The sequence below is a fragment of the Diceros bicornis genome, chromosome 32 (genome assembly GCF_020826845.1).
Source record: "Diceros bicornis minor isolate mBicDic1 chromosome 32, mDicBic1.mat.cur, whole genome shotgun sequence".
In the NCBI taxonomy this organism is placed as follows: Eukaryota; Metazoa; Chordata; class Mammalia; order Perissodactyla; family Rhinocerotidae; genus Diceros; species Diceros bicornis.
Window position 1 is genome coordinate 19,113,056 of NC_080771.1, and position 18,542 is coordinate 19,131,597.

Sequence of the window (18,542 nt, forward strand, 5' to 3'; positions counted from 1 at the left end):
GGGTACCTTGAAAGAAGAAAAGAGCTCTTGGATTGGCTAGGAAGACTTTATTATGCTCCACGCATTCAGGGAGCTCATACATGCATACACGTACACGCACACCCATGCACACAGCTAATACTGCTCAAGGCACTGGCCCCTGGGCACAGAGTGGCCCTAGAGTTGAGAAGAGGCCCAGACTTCTGCTCTGCTCCCTCCTCACTCTATAGTCTCTTGTACTGCAGATCAGGGCCCAGATAGGTGTCCTGGTGGCAGCGCCTTCACACCTCCAGGCCAGCACCCTTGCTCAGTCCCAGTGCCTGCACCAGGTCCTCTCCGAGCCCGCTCTTCAACGTCCGCCTCACTGCAGGGACAGAGCAAGGTTGGAGGGGGTTGATGGGGTTAAGGCGGGCAGTGGGCATGTGGGGAGTACTCACAAGACTTGCGGTTGCCACGGGAACGTTTGCGTTCTCGAGCAGCTAAGGCACGAGGACTGCTCTTGGTCACTGACTGCACTAGCAGGTCCATGATCTCATCTGAAGTGTCACTGGGTAAACTGGAGCCTGGAGGTTCTTCTGGGGGTAGAGTGGAGCGCCCCACTGCTGTGGGCATGACTGGGGAGCTGTTCTGGACCATGCCTGAGGGACGTCAGATGGGGAGGTCAGGCCAAGGTGGCCTCAGACAGAGCCCATTGCCCCCAGTGGCCACAGATCCCACCTCTGCTGCGGCGACCATGTGTGGTGTCCTCAGGCTTGCTGGTCAGCAGAATCTTCATGCTGGCATGACTGTCGGCATCACCCCGGCCTGGCCCGCTGCCCACAGCCACTGGGACGGATGGGTTGCTGGGGGCTTCCCCAGCCACACCTGAGAACTTCTCTGTCTGGAGAGGGGAAAAGGGTGAGCTGGAAGTAGGGGAAGGAAAACATGGGGATAGCAGTCAAGAGCTGGAAGGGGCACCCACCTCGGTGATCATGCGTCCCCGGGTCTTGTTGCGCTCACGGTATGTGGCCCGCTTCTGCTGCTGCTGCAGCACCCGTTCCCAGCAAGTCCGATACTCCAGTGCGAACTCCCGCAACGTTTGGCAGAACTGCATGATGCGCACTTCACGAGCTGCCTGTGCCGTGTACCCCAGGTACAGCAGGAAGGCATGGAACCTAGGCAGGTTGGGGTGGGTAGGGATGGTGAGTCTTGTTTGGGGTTTAAGGGATGGTAGTGGCAGTCCTGTGTCTCTCTGGCCCATGCCCCTACCTGTTGCAGACACGGCGATGCACTACCCGCAGCATGTCAACACGGCGGGCACACTGGGCCAGGAAGTGGGTGAGGCGGGCACGCAGGGCTGGGGCCAGCTCATGCTTGGCCAAGCTCCGCAGACTCTCCTTAGCTGCCCGGTTCCGGCGCTCCAGCTGCCCCAGGTTCTCAGTCAGCTGCTCAAAGTCCACCTGGAAAAGCAGGGGGTACACATGCTTTTCCCCCATAGAAAGACACTGCATAAGGCTGGCTCTGTGCCAGGCTGGCCAGCCTGGGCCCAGGGACACAGATAGACGAGATCTGGCCCCCACCCTCCAAAAGTTCACGGTTTAATGCAAGAGACAAGTCCATTTGATGCAATGGAGAATAGAAAAAGTTTCTTGGGGGGAAGTGGTAGCTAAACTGAGACCCAAAGACTGAGTAGGTATAGCAAGGCCAACAGACGAAGGAGTGTTTCTGGCAGAGGACACGGCCCATGCAAACACCTGTAGCCGAACAAGCCCTGCACAGCAGCCCAAATAGAAAGGGAAGAAGCCAGTCCCAGGAAGCAGTCTCCCTCATACTGTGGCCAGTCTTAGTCAAGCCTCTGGCTGGTGCTAACCTTGGCACAACGGGTCAGGGCGGGGATTTCTGAGTAGAGGTCGGAGGAATCAGGCCGGGTCTGGAGCACCAAGGTGCAGAGATGGTGCAGCAGTGACTGCCGGCGCACCGTGTCCTTCACCTCTGACACCTTCTCCAGGTAGCTCAGTTCAAAGCCGCTGCTCTGAAAGGACCCCGTCTGAGCCTGGGCCTGGCTGGCTCAAGAGCCCTGGCCCCCAGCCCTCATGTGCTGTCACTCACCTGGGAGCCATTGAGGAAGTTACCCACAGCCAGCAGGGTGGCCAGGATGCAGCGGAAGGTGGCATTTTGCACCAGCTGTTCCATACCCACTTTCAGGTCAAATAGTGGTTCTGCAATTTCCTGGTATGGGAGACCAGGTACTCTCAGACTACATGGTCATCACTGTCACCTGCCCCCACTGCCTGTCCCACTCCATGACCCAGATACCCGCTCCATGCTGTCATAGTCCAGCTTGAAGGCCCAGAGTTGTAAGCGAGCAGCCAGGGCCCCGATGGAGGCAAGAGTCATCAAGAAATTCTCAGCTGGGCCCAGGGGTATGTCAGGATTGGCCAGCTGGGCCTCCTCGATCTTCTGCCGCTCCTCGTCCGTGGGCATCATGGTCAGTAGCTTCTGCAGATGCAGCCACCACCCCACATAGGCCCCTCAGTGCTGGCCTGAGGCCTCAGGCATTGATCTTGACTCCTCCCTAGGTCATCTGGGGGAGCCTCAGAGTCTGAGGACTGATCTGCAGAAATGCCAAGCCCATGCCCACCACTGGAGGGACAGGAAATGCCCACTGACCAAAAGAGAGGGCTAGACCTCCCACCTCCCTCCCACACCCCTAGCTGGGTATCCCCACCTCAATCCCATCCTTGCTGACAGCAAACTCATCAAAATTGAGCAGGGCAGCCTTGATGACATGCACAGGTGGCAGTGTGGTTAGGCCAATGTTGATGGCATTGCTGCGCTTGGGATCCAGCACTGTGGTCATTGTCCGGCGGCCCTCACCAGCTTTCTTTGAGGTTAGGGAAAGGGCAGTGTAAGACTGGGAAAGGCACTAGCTGGGGCAACAATCTAAGAGGACATTCCAAGGCCCCCCCAAATGGCCAAATGGTGGGTCATCCCACAACCGGGGATCTGGGATGCGTAAGGCCTTGGGATGAGCTTAGATTCTAGTTAGGGCTCTGCTGATTCCTTGTTGAGAGACCTCAGACAAGTCCCTAACCCTTCTTTGCCTCGGTTTCCCCATGTGGGAAATGAGTGGCGGTCTCAGGTGTTCAGACCCTTGAGCTAAATCCCTCCCCTCTCCACTGGGGTTACCTTGCAGATGAGGGTGCGTTTACCTTGGAAGGCAGCACGTCCTTGGCACGGGACTCGAACAGGTGTTCTAGCCGGGCTGTGTCCACTGAGACAGGCTCCAGTGAGGCCCACAGGGTGGGGCAGGGCCCAAAGCGGCTCCCAGAGCCTCCATGGCCTCCAGCCAGCTTTAGCTCCCGCCAGAAGAGTTTTACTGTCTTCCTCTTGGTGGGGAGGGCTGGGCCATCAGGTACTGAGGGAGGAGGAGGGGCAGCCAGGGGTGGAGGTGGTGGAAATGGGCCTTTGATGGGTGGGGGAGGTGGGGGCGGAGGAGGTGGGGCTCCTCCAGAGAGCAGAGGCGGTGGGGGTGGTGGGGGCGGGACCCCTTTCCCAGCCTCTACAGACTCTGTGTTCAGCACATCCTGGTCTTCTTCCTCCCCCAGATCTGAGAAGTCCAGGTCTCCAATGCAGAGCTTGGGTACACGGATAGGAAATTCCCGGACGGGCTCAACCTTGGGGCTTGGTGGGGCCAGTGGCTCCTTGGGCTCTGGCTCAAGGCTCTGCTGGGCCCGGAGTAGGACTCGGGGGGCAGGACTCTGGGGTGTTCCGGGTGCAGGGGCTGGTTCTGGAGAGTCCCATAGTTTCTGGGTGTCTAGAAAAAAGGAAGCAGCTCTCAGCATCATGCCCTCTGTGAGGCAACAGGGCAACATGGGTGGATTCTGCCCACCTACCTACTCACCTGGGTGCCCGTCGGCCTCATCAGGCATGGCCCCAGCCAGTGTCTCTGCCCGGCCTTGGGCCAGCGCAGCCTGCTTCTCTGTTTCTGCTGCTGCCACATTCTCCAGGAACCGGGCTCTGGGGGGAGGCACCTGTGAGTAAGGGTGTCTGACATACCCCAGCCCAGGGTGGTGCACATGCCTTGCTGGGCCCCTGGGCACTGCCCCTAATTGCAGGCACACACAGACACACAGGGAACAGTCCATGCGCTGAGCAACCCAGGATCTGCTCCCCAAGGCAGCCCCTGTTCAGTCCTCCACAGCTGGGGAGGGTCACTTCCAACCCAGCACTCCCAGGTCAACAAATGGGGAGAAGTTCTACTTAACATCTAACTTGCAACCTTGCTGTTGTTCATGTTCACTGTCCTGATTCTAGACAAGGACCCTTAAAGCAGGGGAAGGGGATAGCTGTCCTAATGGGTGTACCAGGCTCTCCCTCCCTTGGCATGTCTGGCAGCTTCTGAGACCTATGGCCTATGCCCAGAAAGGGCCTGGTAAACAACAGGCACTCAGTTTATGATGAGGTCATGAATGTGATCCAGTGTCTCTTTTTTGGCCCCTCCAGCCTCTGCTGGCCCTCAGTCCCTGGCCTTTCCTTAGCCCTAGGTTGCTCCTCTTCCTCCACACCACACAGCACCCTAGATCCCCTCCCTGCCCTATTCCTGGGCTGAGGACATAGGAGAATGGGTTCCAAGTTGGGAGTCCATGTCCTCATCTCTGGTCAAAGCTGTTAAACTGTCACTATTGAAGCACAAGGACTACTAATACCCCAGTGAACTCAGTGCTTAGGTAACTGAGGAGGTATAAATCTGGGAGAGAAGGGGCCTGAGAGTCCCCTAGATCTGGCTGCATCAGGCACGTGGAACCCCCGCTGGGGGAAGCAATGCTGAAGCCCTGAGCACATGGCAGGCCTGGCAGGCTGGCCTCTGTACTTACTCCAGCCTGGCCTGCCCAGTAGGGGACTGGGGGACAGGTGGGCTCTCAGGGGCCCTGGGTGGGGGGATGAGAGGAAGAGATGGTAATTGTGATGCCTGCTCCACTCCAAAGCCCAGTTGCTCACACTCACACTGAGCCGGGCAGTGATATCAGGGGTTCCTTCCCAGCACAGTGGGAAGAAGAGGGGATGCGGGAGGCATGACATGAGGAAACTGGAAGTAGGGGGGAGAGACTGACATGAAGCAGGAAGTGTGCTGTAAGAGACAAAGAGCAGAACAAGAGAGTCAGAGAGACAGTGACAGAGGAACACAAAGACAGATGGGGGTGGGGAGACAGATGACAAGCGGCAAAGACAGGGGAATGCCATTAAGAGATAAAGCAAAACCGCAGGAGGAGGAGGTCCAGTTAGAGTCGAACCCCACCCCCCAGCAGTCACTTACCAAACAGGAGCAGTTTGGTGAAGTCTGGAAAGAAAGAGAGAGAAAGCACGCGTTTGGGCAGAGGAGGCGGAGGGCCTGTGGAGGGGCGCAAAGCAGAGGGACAGTTGGAGAGAGGACTCCGAGGGCAGCCTCTGTCTCTCGACTTACTTGTAGATGCTCCTCTCGCAGGAACTGTCGGCTGAGGGCGCCACGGAGATGGTAGGAAAGAGGCTCACCGAGGTACCGAGGCCAGAGGCAGGGCCCACCAGGCTAGAGGCGGGGCCTGTCGGTGAGGCAGGGCCGGTAGAGGACAAGGTCGGGGCTAGCGGCGAGGCGGGGCTTGTGGGGCTGGAGGCGGGGCCTGTCGGTGAGGCGGGGCCTGCGGGGCTGGAGGCGGGGCCTGTCAGGAGACAGGGCTAACCCTGGCCAACCTACCCCTCCCCATCTGCCCAAGCGCAGCGCGTTCTTACCCAGGGTCCGAGGTGCGCACAGGGCAGACCCCGCCTTCTAGAGATCGGCGGCTCCTCTTGCCCTCCTCTGAAGACGGCTTTCGGCGCTCCCGCCGCCCACCTGGGGCGGCTTCCTCGATGTCTCCATCCTCCAGTCGCAGGGCACTCTAGAGGAGGTGCGCCCAGATGTGAGTGGCTGAGGCCCACGTAGGTGGGGTGGAGCGCTGGGGAACTGCGTCCCTTCTCTACCCTCCTCTCGCCCCCAGTAGGGCCCTGGCGGCCCAGCCCACCTCGTAGAGCACAAGCTGGGCACGCAGATCGACGTCAGTGCCCGCAGTGCCCAAGTGGCGCTGGACTAGTGCCTCCATGCCCTGCTGCTCCAATGCATCCGTCACATCGTAGAAGGAGTCCTGGTCTGGGAGCGCTGCCAGTGTCTGGAAGGTGGGGATAGGAGGGCAAGGCTAAGGCTGATGGGGACCAGAAGTCAAGAGCCCTAGAGGCCCAGAATTGGCTCTTGGTTCTCCCCCCAACACACACACACCTTGTTGATGAGGGTGACTGTATACACCAACAACTCGGGGTCAGCACCATTCTTCTCCTCCAGGATGGACACCAGATTAGCCCACGGAAGAGCACCTGCCATACAGAAAAGGGAACAGTCATGGGGGGACAGGTAGGAGAGAGGGCTCTGAGTAGTGGGGGAAGGAGGGACAGTCTCTGACCGGTGGTGCTGGCCACAGAGTTGACTGCGCGGATGAACAGTGGTGCGTTATTCTCAGAGTATTCCACAAACACCAGGAGCAGCTTCAGGGCCGTCTTCACCACCAAGCGGGACTAGGGGGAGGGGTTACCACATGTGAGTGGGGCTTGGGCCAGACTTGTGCCAGCTCCTGGTGGGGAGGGGGAAGGGCTTTTGGAGCTGGACCCAGAGAGGAGAGTCTAGGCAGAAAGACCCTGGCTCCAGGCCCAGGTGTTGAAGTGCCTTCTAGGTTAGGAGGGGCCTCAGACTCTCTCCATTCCAGCCCACTTTGCTGAAGAGGAAACTGAGGCCCAGTGAGAAGCAGTGGGAAAGGATGCATGGCTGCGTGGAGGGCCACTTACCAGGCTGGCACACAGTGTGTACAGCCACTGCACGGTCTCACTGTGGGCCACCACCCCTAGCATCCCGTCCACAAAAAGCATCAGTTGGCCTAGTGCTGGGGACACAGAGACAAGAAGAGGTCAGTAAGGGGCTGTCAAGAGCAGGGGTCATGGGGGAGGAGTGGGGCTGACCTCGGAGGATGTAGCTCTGGTAGTTGTGGTCGGCAGCAGCACCCACACGGATCAGGCAACTCAGCCCCTCTGAGTGCACAAATTCAGGCACCAGGTCCTTGTCCTCCTGGAGACACCATGGAGGAGTTTAGGGGGGCTCCAGCTGGATGCCCACCCCCAGCCCACCTCTGGGCCTCACCTGGAAGATCTGCTTTAGTGAGAAGAGGGAGCGGCGGAGCTCGGGGCCACTGGAGCCATACAACTTTTCTGCAAGGGGTAGGTGGGCATGGAAACCTCAAGAGGACACAGACACCCTCTTCTACTAGGACACAGCCACAACCCTCCACCAAAGAATATTCTAGTACTCTTCAATCCCCCATCTCCTCCTCCACTCCCTAACTCTGGGCAGCCCCCACCACAGTCTAGCTGTGGCATTAGCCCTGGCCCTGGAAGGAGAGGTCAGGATAGGAAAGGGGAGGGGCCACATGTTCCGTCTGCGATCTACCTTGTCCACTATCCAGCACAGGCCTGAAAGAAACTGAGCCAGCTGGGTTGTTGTGGGGGGTGTTGCTGGACACTGATGCCCTCAAACACTTACCCAAGATGGCACTGACCCTCACAGAGAGCTGGGTCCGCAGGATCAGCGTAGGCTTCCGCCCTTTGCTAGAATCAAGCAGTCCAGTCAGCAGCTCCCAGCTCATTCCTCAGGGTCCCTCCCCCTAAGCCAAGGCAGCCAAAGAGCTCCCCACGTGCCGACCCTGGCCCAGCTCCTCCCTCCCCAACTGCTCCTCCAAGGGCCCAAGTGTTGGCCAGAGAGGAGGATTTGTACAAATACAAGTATCTCAGGTATGTGGGAGAGCCCCTCACTCCTATCCCGGGCAGCAGGTGACACTATGCCATTCCCCTGGCACAGTTCCCCGGGGGGGCAGGAGGTGACCCACAGCTCAGGCTAGAGATCAGGTGTCTTGGCTGCTGACACCTGAGCCAGCCCCTGGTGGGGGAAACAGTGGGGCCAGCCTTGCCTTCCTGACCCCATCAGCTCTGACCTGATCTCTTCATAGAAGCCTTCCAGCATCTCCCGCTGCTCTTCCAGGGACAGCTCAGGGTCCAGGTAGTATCCAGAGGGAGACACTTGCAGGGCACAGTCCTCTAGCTGGGGGCAAAGGGAACAGCTGTCAGGGCTGGGAAAGAGGTGGTAGGGGTATGTATGGAGACCCCGTGAGCTCCTACCTCCCACTCTGGGCAGAGAGGTAGACCACAAGGGTCTGCACTACAGCCGTGCATTCCTTCAGCAATCGTTTCTCGTGTGCCTACTACATGCAAAGCCCATCTATCTCAGGTGCCAGGCTCTCTTGCCCTTTGTATGTGCTATGTTTTCTCCTAGCTAAGACCCGCCCATTCTTTAGGTTTCAGATTAGGGTTCTAGGTACTTTTGCCCTAAGCATCTTTGCCATAGACATCTTTCCCTCAAGCATTTTTGCCACAAACAATTTCGCCACATAACTAATTGGCCATAAGGCAATTTGGCCATAAGAGATAAAACAACTGGTTGACAGTTTGGTTTCAACTAGAAAATAAGGTAATAAAACTTACTGGAAGTGTGAAATAAGAGAGTAGAAAGCCAGATTGCACACTCTACTAGAAAATGATAACATATCAGTTTGCAAATCCTTTGGTGAGCACAGTCACCCCTCCTACCTGTCAAAACCAAGTCACCAAACTATGGCGAATATAAAAGAGGAGACTAATGATTCACACAGCCTTTAAGAGCATTAATTATCAATTCTTTTTTTTAAATTGCAGTAACATTGGTTATAACATGATATAAATTTCAGGTATACATCATTATACTTCAATTTCTGCTTAGTATACATCATGTTCACCACTCAAAGGCTAATTACATTCCATCACCACACACATTTGCCTAATCATTCCTTTTGCCCTCCTCCCTCCCCGGTTCCCCCCTGGTAACCACCAATCCAATCTCTGTCTCTATGTGTTTGTTGTTGTTTTTTATCTTCTACTTTTGAGTGAGATCATATGGTGTTTGACCTTCTCCCTCTGACTTATTTTGCTTAGCATAATACCCTCAATGTCCAACCATGTTGTCACAAGTGGCTGGATTTCATCATTTCTTATGGCTGGGTAGTATTCTATTGTGTATATATACCACACCTTCTTTATCCATTCGTCCCTTGATGGGCACTTAGGTTGCTTCCAAGTCTTGGCTATTGTGAATAATGCTGCAATGAACACAGGGGTGCATGTATCTGTATGCATGAGTGTTTTCATGTTCTTTGGATAAATACCCCGCAGCGGAATAGCTGGATTGTATGGTAGTTCTATTCTTTATTTTTTGAAGAATCTCCATACTGTTTTCCATAGCGGCTGCTCCAGTTTGGACTCTCACCAGCAGTATATGAGAGTTCCCTTCTCTCCACATCCTCTCCAACACTTGTTGTTTCCTGTGTTGTTAATTATAGCCATTCTGATGGGCGTGATGGTGATATCTCATTGTAGTTTTGATTTGCATTTCCCTGATAGTTAATGATGTGAAACATCTTTTCATGTGTCTGTTGGCCAGCTGTATATCTTCTTTGGAGAAATGTCTGTTCAGGTCTTTTGCCCATTTTTTAATTGGCTTGTTAGTTTTTTTGTTGTTGAGATGTATAAGTTCTTTATATATTTTGGATATTAACCCCTTATCAGATATATGGTTTGCAAGCATCTTCTCCCAATTGTTAGGTTGTCTTTTCTTTTTGTTGATGGTTTCCTTTGCTGTGCAGAAGCTTTTTAGTTTGATGTAGTCCCATTTGTTTATTTTTTCTATTGTTTCCCTTGCCCGGTCAGATATGGTACTTGAAAATATGTTGCTAAGACCAATGTCAAAGAGCGTACTGCCTATGTTTTCTTCTAGAAGTTTCATGGTTTCAAGTCTTACATTCAATTCATTAATCCGTTTTGAGTTAATTTTTGTGTATGGTGTAAGACAATAGTCTACTTTCATTCTTTTGCATGTGGCTGTCCAGTTTTCCCAACACCATCTATTGAAGAGACTTTCCTTTCTCCATTGTATGGACTTGGCTCCCTTGTCGAAAACTAGCTGTCCAGAGATGTGTGGGTTTATTTCTGGGCTCTCGATTCTATTCCATTGATCTGTGTGTCTGTTTTTGTGCCAGTACCATGCTGTTTTGGTTACTATAGCTTTGTAGTATATTTTGAAATCAGGGAGTGTGATACCTCCAGCTTTGTTCTTTTTTCTCAGGATTTCTTTGGCTATTCAGGCTCTTTTGTTGATTTAGATACAACAACTTGTTCTCTAATGCCGTCTTTACCAAATTTATTAAGCAATATTAGAAGTTGGAGGCAAAAGAAGAATCAAGCTCCTCCTTCTATCTGCCCCCACCCCCAAAAGAAATAGTTGTGTGATTCCTGGTAAGTTTCTTGAAAATGGTGAAAATTTTTTGCCATTTGATAGCGGAGAATGTGATGTGGACAGAATTTTGGTATTTGGCACAGAATCTGGCTTAGATGATTTGGTGAAATATAAGGACTGGGCATGTGATGGAACATTTAAATGTAGTCCACGTATGTACTACATGTGTCATTATGTCCTTTTTAACGTTCCTCTTTTATTTTATTTTTTGTTACTTTATCTTTTACAGTAAAATTGCCTTACAGCCAATGAGTTATGTGGCGAAAATGTTTGTGGCAAAAATGCTTACGGTAAAAATACTGGACACATCAGATGAGATAAGTTTTTTGGAGAGCCTTTCTGGACTTCTCTAGCCAATGCTATGCAACCCACTCCACCCCGTGTGTGTACACCTTCTGAGGCCTTTCACACTGCATTATAATATCCTAGACACTCGTCTCCTTCCTCACTAGCTGTGTGTTCTCTGGGTTCAGGCACCATGTCTGTCCTGCACCATGCTATATCTGCGGAGCCTAGCACAGCATGTGTCACACAGTAAGTGGTTACTGAATATTTGTTGAGCTAATGAACATGAATGACGGAGGGGAATGGAGAGAAGATAGGAGTAAGTTCCTGCCTTCGAGGAAGTTCACAACCCTTTGGGGTGATCAGCTGCAGCCACAAAGCATTAAAGCCCAGGGAGAAAATGTTAAGAATGCTGAGAGGTGCAAACCCAGCTGAGGGGTGTGTGTGTGTGTGTGTGTGTGTGTGTGTGTGTGTGGTGTGTGTATCTCCCTGAATAAGACAGTGAGGGGCAGGGGCTAATAATCCATAGGCTCTCAGTCCCTCCAGGCCTCAGGGTCTTTGCCCTGCCGCCAAGTGGGCTACAGTTGCCATGGTCCTAGCTGGACGTCAGAGGCCTCCAAGGGGCCTATTAAAAACCAGATTTTACAGTCTGACTCAGTCAGTCTACAGTGGGTCCCTGAAACGTGCATTGCAACAAGAAAGCACATGCTCAATCCATGTGTCTGCTTCCCATGTCTCCCTCTCCCCTGAGCTGGCTCTCCTACACCACCACCTGGCATGACACTTGGCCCCTTGAGAAGTGCCTGTAGAGAGGCCTAGTGAGGTGACTCCAGAGAGTCTAAGGCAGCACTATTCCTCTCACAGACACCTCCCCCATGGCACAGCGCCAGTATACAGGACTTGGCAAAGTCCCTTTGACTTGAGTGGCCCCGGTCCTTGAGGTGCCATGGCCCAGGGAGAGCCTACCTCTGAAGAGTCAGGTGTCTCTGGTCTCCATCTTACTGGGAAAGTCAACTCCAACATTTGTCCTGCTGTTCTGTCAGCCCTGCCCTGCTCTGGACCCAGCCCAAGGGCTTCCAGCCACCCTTGGTCCCCTGGGGGGAAAGGAAGTCCAGCAGGATCCCCTACCCCTGCCTCTGCTTAGCACCCCTGCTCATTCCTGAGAGCCTGACCCGGCTCCTTCCTGTCAGTTCAGCCTCTGAGGCCCTTGGGTGACACCCCTCCACCCCACCCCACCCCCGCCTGGGACATGGGACATAGGACAAACACTCCAGCCTGTTCTCTGTCCCACTTCCTGCCTGGCTGCTTGCCCTCCCCAGGCCATGGGCGGGCCTGGCCTCTCTCCCCTCCCTGGGAGCAGAGTCATCTTCTCTAGGGCCTACTGGGAATAGGTCTGAGATGGGGCAGCAAGGCCCCAGAGCTGGGGTACTTCATCCAGGGCCAGCTCAGCTGAGGGCAACCCCACATTCCTCCTGATCCCTCTTTTCACAAGGTGACTCAGCAACCTACCCACCCCTCCCCCATCCAGGCACAGCTGCATCTCCTTCCACCTTGGACTGGTGGATTCTGGGACCCAAGAGAAACATATCTCCCCGAGAGCCACAAACTCCCTCAGGAATCCCCCAAATCACACACATATAGAATAGCTCATTCATTCAGACATTCACAAACCAGGCTGGTTTCAGGTGCTGAGACGCTGCCTCTGTCTTCCCTGCCTATCTGTCCAGTGGTGGTGGGGGGCAGGCAGGCTTGACTCAGAAAAAGGCCACAAATAAATGTAGAAGCATACCTGCCATGGGTGCTAAGAAAGGGGAGGGGTGGAGTGCTGTAAAGGTAAACACTGGAGGGGTGATCAGATTACACCTGGTAACTGCTTACACACCCAGGTATATGGTGGGATATACATATGCTTACCGACTGTGCACAGGCCCAAGAAGTACACTCACAGAAGCTCAGGCCCAGCATGCCCTCTTCCCCTCCTGCAGGCACACTTGCATGCTCTAATCCCAAGTAAGCAGAGAATGCCCTCTCCTTCCAGGATACCTGGGATGCCTGCATCCATTCGGGGCAGGGTCCTACAGCCTAAGTGCTCCACCACCCCCAGCCTCCTCAGATGACCAGGTTTAATCCCTTTCCCTCTGTGGCGGTAGCCATGGCCTCCCCGCCACTTCACCTGTCTAATCCTGCCAGGGCCCCATTTCTAGGGAGATGGTCCAGAGGTAAAAGCCAGCCCAAAGCTTCCAGGACAATGTCCTCCAACCCCAGCTGTCTGTCCTGGGTGGAGATGGGCCATGGTGAGCTAGGGTCAGGCATGTAGCAAAGAGTGGAGACTTCCTGGAGCTGGGTGATGCTTGTCCCTCACACCCCTGACCCCTTCCTGGGGTCACCATTCTGAGTGCCAAACCTCTGGGCCTTGTTTCTCACACCCTGGGGCTGGGCCAGGCCAGAGTAAGCCCAAATCCTGGTCCCTGCTGACAGTGCTTAGGGTCAGCATATAGTATGGACCCACATCCTTGGCTTCCTCCTGGCTCTTGTCTTCTGCACTTCTCTGCTGTCTGTCTTGGGGTGGAGTCCCTCCCCCATTCTTCCCAGGCTCAGCCCCTCACTTCAGCCTCCAGCCCACTTTTCTCTTGCTTCTCTGGGCTGAGGCTTTTCTGGCAGCCCGAATCAACTGGTTACATATTGTTTTATATGCAGGGCCAAGCTTAGGGGACCATGGGGTCTACTCCCTGATATTTTTGATAACAGTATAATCAGATGAAAATGAACATGCCAGGGCCAGGATACAAGGAAGATGGAGAAGGCAGAATTATATGCTCAAGGACTCTTATTTTAGGAAATAACTTGTTAACTGCCTTTTTCTTCTCCTTTCCCATAAACACAAGACCCTGTGCTCTAACAACCCTCCTTTTGTGTTATCTTGGGTCTCCAACTAGACCGTGACTTCCTAGATGAGATGACATGGATGGGCCTTGAGGAGGGAAACCCATATTTATTATGCCTCCTCTGTGCCACACACTGGGCTGCCTATTTTGTTTGATTCTCCCAGTAATCCTTTTACAGATGAGGCAAACAAGGCTCAGAAATTCAGTGAATTTGCCCCAGGCTGCACAACCAGGAATGGAACCAGGGCTAACTGACCTAGATCTTGGGCGGATGGACTTTGGAAGTGTTCCAGGGAACCCTGGAGGGGAGGTGGAGTGAGGGTTGGGGCCTGTAGGGTTGCCAAAGGCTGGAGACTACCCCTCAGTTTTCTGGACTCTGCAAATGCCCCAAACTGGTCCTCCCAGTTCCAGCAAGGGAGCACAAATGAACACACACACACACACACACACACCATACACGCTGGGGTTACAGTGCCTACTTCTGCCAGGACCTAGGTCCTGGGGTCCCTCACCAGGTTTCAGCCCAGGCTTCCTAGCCCAGAATGATCAGCAAATTGGACATGCCGGCCCCAAGGAAAGCTAGGAGGAGGCCATGACTAATGCCCACATCCCAATCTTCTACAGTCTCCCAAAAAAACCTCCATATCTGGGGATGCAAGGGCTTAGTTCATCATCAGAGAACCCCATCTTACCCTTAAGCATCCTCTGGGACCCCTCCAATTGGTCACTGTCCCAGCAGTTCAGGTTCACACTTTAGTGCCCTTGCCTCATCTGCTCCTGAGGGGTAAACTGAGGCTGGAGTAGGGAGGAGCAAGGTCAGAAAACATTTCGGGACAGTGCCACCCCTGTCCTACTCTGATCTTTAGCTACAGCTGGGGAAACAAAGTTGCTGGTAATGGACAGATTTCTAGGGTTATCCTTGCTGCCTGGTGTATGGTGCTCCTCTGGCCTTTGCATTAGGGTCAGAGCAGCACCCAGGTCCCTCTGCCCAGAGTCGAGGGAGAAGTCACTGCTATCCCAGATGTGGCAGGGCCTTTGGGAGTCTGGGAGGTGCTCCTGAGGCACCACCCAGAAGGGCAAAGGGTAGCAGGGAGGGCGGGACTGGGCAGCTCTGGGTAAAGAGATGAGATGCAGGCCAGAGGGCCAGGTTCTCCCCTGGGCTGGGAGAGGCTCTTGCACAAAAGAAGACAGATACTCCTGATTTCCCCTGGGGACACCAGGCATGGCCCAAGGCACCACCAGGACCCTCCCCCACTCTAGGGCCAGGAGATGAGTCAGAGGCTGTGGCCAGGAGCTTCCTCCTAGACTGGGAGGAAATGAGCAAGGCCTTCTCAGACCTGAAAGCTCTGAATCGGTTAAAAAGGAAGCCCCCTGGGGAACTCTAGAGGCTAGGCCCAGCCCAATGGGGTGTGTGGGGTGGAGCTCCAGAGAGAAAGTGGGCTGGGCCTCTGTACATCCCTAGGGAGGGGGCAGGGTCTGGAGGGATGATGGGGGTCAGTGCCCAGAGTGGGAGGGCAGATGTTACTTGGCTGTGTCCTGTTTCCCTGCTGGACAACTGTACAGAGGATGAAGCAGTGAGTAGAGAACCCCTCCCTCTTCTTTCTGCTCTACGGCCTGGGACAGGGATGCCTGCCTCGGTTTCTGGGCCACCTCTTCCCTCTATAGGGCTATTGAGGCAGGTCTGAGTCACGTCTGTACCCTTGGGGCACCCACATATAGGCCTAGGGGAGGAATGAGCTGTTGACATCCCCTGCTCTGATGTCCCTGCCCCTACCCTATTCTCAGCCCTTCTTCCTCCAGCCTTCTATTCTGGGGCTGTGGTCACAGTTTATATTTGGGACGAGCACATCACAGTGCATCTGACCATTCCTGGCATAGCTGCCAGCCCCAGGGAGTCTTGGCTCCAAGCACCGTGGTAACCCAGTGTGCCTGCCCCCATATCCTGCCTGTGGGGGATATGGCAGTCCTCAGGTACACCAGGTGGAAGATCCTGAAAGTGGGGAGACCAGGAAGGACTGAGTTGTGGGGGGCTTAACATTCTCTATTCAAGCTCAGTAGTGTCCTCAGCGAGCAGACAACAGAGGGCGGAGCACCTCGTGGGGTAGGGAGATGGATCCCTAAATGAGGGGGAGAAGTAAGGGGTGTTTCTGAGCCTCTTTCCTGTAGCTGACTTCCCAAACCTGCCCCTAATTGGGAAGAGGGGTGTCAGGGCTATGTCCTGTTCTAGAGTGGAGGGTGGCAGGAATACTATGTTCTCTGTAGTGCTCCAGGCTTATTTCAGCACCAGGAGTTCCAGCAGCCTGGAGGCAGGATCCTGGCCCCAGTTCAGCACCCCTCTCTCCACAGTGCCCATCCTGAATGGGAGGTGGTCTTGAGCTGGACGTGCTTCTTCCAGGCCCACTTCAGTTTGCCCCTTTGAACAGGGCGGAGATGGGGGGTGCTGCATCAAAAGTCCGGAGTGGGCAGTGTGCTGCAACCTTCAAGCCGTGGCCTTGAAGTCCAGGCTCTGCTCGGACACGCGCCACTCCCGAGGCTAATAGTCTTACCACCTCTCCCGCCCGCGCTCGGAGGCGGGGCTGGCCCGCAGCTCGAGGAATGCAGGCTGGGGGCCCGGCGCCCGGGGCACATTCCAGGGGAGACCCCGGGCCCCGGGGGCAAGTTTGCGTAACTCGGCGCCCTGCTAAGGCTAGGAGCAGGGGAGGGCACCCCCACAAACTCTCTCTCCTCTTCCTCACCACTCGGTGCGAACTGGCTGGAGGGGATCCCCGAGGGCTGGTAGCGCGCCTCCCAGAGTCCTAGCCCGGAAACTCAGCGCGCCGGAAAGGGCTGCCTGCGAGGGGCTGAGCGTCGCGAGCGGGAGGGGAGGTAGGGCCGGCCATCTGGAAAACGGCCTCTCCCGGCACTGTGCACAAGTCGGCTCCGGGGCGCAGGCAAACTAGGGCAGGCCGGCGATTTAAAATTAGCCCGGCCCGCCCCGCCTTCTAGCCGCGGGCCAGCGGCGGCGGGTGTACGGGATGGTGGGAACGGTGACTCAAAGGGCTATTCCAGTGCAGCCTCCCGCGCTCGGCGTGTCCCGGGCCGGGCCGCTTCCCGGGGACTCCCTTCACTCCATGAAGTCTCTTCTCCACCAGCACTTCCAAGCCGGGCCCCCACCTGCAGGGGCAACACTCTATCCCGCAGGACCCAATCCAGTCTCCAGACCCCGCTCGGGGTGGTCCGCCCCGGGTCCGCCCCTCCACGTGGTCCCGCCTCCACCTCACCTGAAGCAGGTGGAAGCTGGCCCCTCCCCAGCTCCGCCTCCTGGGTCCGCTACCACCCAAACACCTACCGCCGCCCTATCTGGAGCAGTTACCTAGGCAGACAGGCAGCGCGTGAACCCCGAGCACCTTCCCCGGTGGGCCTCACTTCGAAGGGCGGCCAGGGTGGCGCAGACCACAAACTCCCATCTCCCTTCTTCAGCTTCCCGTCAACTTGATAGGCGGCCCCCGCCAGCGAGTCAGCATGAACCTTGTGCCCTTAGCCCTCAGCCCAAGACGCTCCCGCAGGAGCACACCCGCTCCAGCTTCTCTCCGAGGGGCACCTCCCAAAGGCTTTAATCGCCGATCTTGAACCTTCGATCGCCCCCACCCTTTCTCCGGCCCCCCTCACCTTGAGCGGCGCCCCCAGCAGGCGGTGCAGCGCGGGTATCTGCGCACCCAGGGGCAGCGCCCCATCAAGGCAGCAGGTGGGGGCCCGGCGCGGCTCCGGGAAGTTGGCACATGAGAAGGGATCGGTGTCCTCCAGGTACTGCACCCGCACGGTCACCACGGATTCCGGCTCCCCGTCCCCGCGATCTTCCCCGCCCGCCATGGCTCTGCCACTGGCTTGCGCCGCGCGCCTCCGGGCGGGTCCCGGCCCCGCCGCGGCGTCTGCTCAACTAACTCGGCTCTCTGGGCCCGGCCGGACCGGACGCCGCCGAGGAGGGGCGGAGCCAGACGGAGGCGGGGCCGAGGAAGGGGGTGGAGCCAAGAGTAGGCCCTGAACGCGCCGGGGCGGGGGGTGGGCCACCGCTGCCGTAGGCGGGGCTTGCCGCCAGCCACTCAGAGGGCGCGCTCGTGATCCCGTTAGTTCACGGGCTGGGCGGGCGGGAAAACCTGAGCTCGCGCCCCGCTTACTAGAGCGCGCAGAGGGCCAGGAGGCTTTCTTTGGGTTGGGGCGGCGTGAGGCTGCACTCTCTTTGAGGGATTGTTACGGCAGGTGGGGTGGAAGTTTCTTCAGAGAGTGGCCAGCCAGGTCTCCCTCAGTTTAGGGACGAGACGGTCCTGATTCCTTCAGTTTAAGGGATGAAGTGGATGGGCTTCCCTCTTTTGGGGAAAGCAGGGAGATGGGTTCCTTTCAGTTTGGAGCAAGAAGTGAAAATAGATTACACTCAGTTTGAACGAAGAGGTGGAATCACTTCCTTTTAGTTGGGGAAAGAAGAGGGACGGGTGCCCCTCAATTCTAGGAAAAGGATGAGATGACTCAGTTTGGGGGGGGGTAGAACATATTTCCCTCAGTTTTGGGGAAGAAGTGGGATAGGTGCCCCTCAGCTTGAATGAAAAGTGGAGACGGTCCTCCTCAGTTTGGGTCGAGACAAGCCGAATGCCCCTCAGATTTGGGGGAAAAGTTGGGTGGATCCCTCTTAGTTTGAAAGGAATCGATAGGCTGGGTTTTCCATAGTTTAGGGAAAGAAGATACGTTCCCTTAAGTTTCATGGAAAAGGTGAGAAGACTTCCCTGTAGTTTGAGGGAAAGAGAAGCCGGGTGCCCCTCGGTTTGGGAGATGAAGAGGAACAGCCTCCTTTTCAGACTGGAATGAGCTGCGCCCAGTCTGGGTCTTGGGGTTTCTGGGGACGTTGGGCACAGCGTTGTCCATCACTGCTGTCTGGGAGTGCCCAGTGCGCGTGCGCAGCTCTGGTCTGGGCGGGGGCCCGAAGGGGGTCCTAGGCTCTGGAGGGCGGCGCG

General features: G+C 55.7%; 1 protein-coding gene across 2 annotated transcripts; it reads right to left on the reverse strand.

The window, feature by feature from the left end:
• Positions 1-5: 5 nt before the first annotated feature.
• Positions 6-17,473, reverse strand: FHOD1 (formin homology 2 domain containing 1). Of its 2 annotated transcripts, XM_058528018.1 has the most exons (23): positions 17,209-17,274; positions 14,253-14,355; positions 8,001-8,107; positions 7,553-7,617; positions 7,154-7,221; positions 6,976-7,081; positions 6,805-6,899; positions 6,426-6,537; positions 6,245-6,339; positions 5,994-6,137; positions 5,725-5,870; positions 5,423-5,641; positions 3,863-3,978; positions 3,171-3,775; positions 2,687-2,842; positions 2,275-2,457; positions 2,068-2,187; positions 1,829-1,990; positions 1,228-1,418; positions 941-1,133; positions 697-859; positions 417-617; positions 6-343 (listed from the first exon to the last, which is right to left on the reverse strand). In XM_058528018.1, the coding sequence occupies exons 3-23, from the start codon at positions 8,027-8,029 to the stop codon at positions 261-263; spliced, it is 3,252 nt and encodes a 1,083-aa protein (XP_058384001.1). In that variant the 5' UTR covers positions 8,030-8,107; positions 14,253-14,355; positions 17,209-17,274; the 3' UTR covers positions 6-260. The 2 variants fall into 2 exon arrangements, with proteins under 2 accessions (XP_058384001.1, XP_058384000.1); XM_058528017.1 differs by lacking the exon at positions 14,253-14,355 and having other exon boundaries at positions 17,209-17,473.
• Between the last annotated feature and the right edge of the window lie 1,069 nt (positions 17,474-18,542).

Coding starts and splice junctions, on each gene's coding strand:
- FHOD1 (XM_058528017.1), bottom strand. CDS start 17,409: ATGGCGGGCGGGGAAGATCGCGGGGACGGGGAGCCGGAATCCGTGGTG. Junction 8,108..17,208: donor TGCTGGGGGCGCCGCTCAAG/GTGAGGGGGGCC, acceptor CTTTGCCCCCAG/CTAGAGGACTGTGCCCTGCA. Junction 6,900..6,975: donor CCAGAGCTACATCCTCCGAG/GTCAGCCCCACT, acceptor CTGTGTCCCCAG/CACTAGGCCAACTGATGCTT.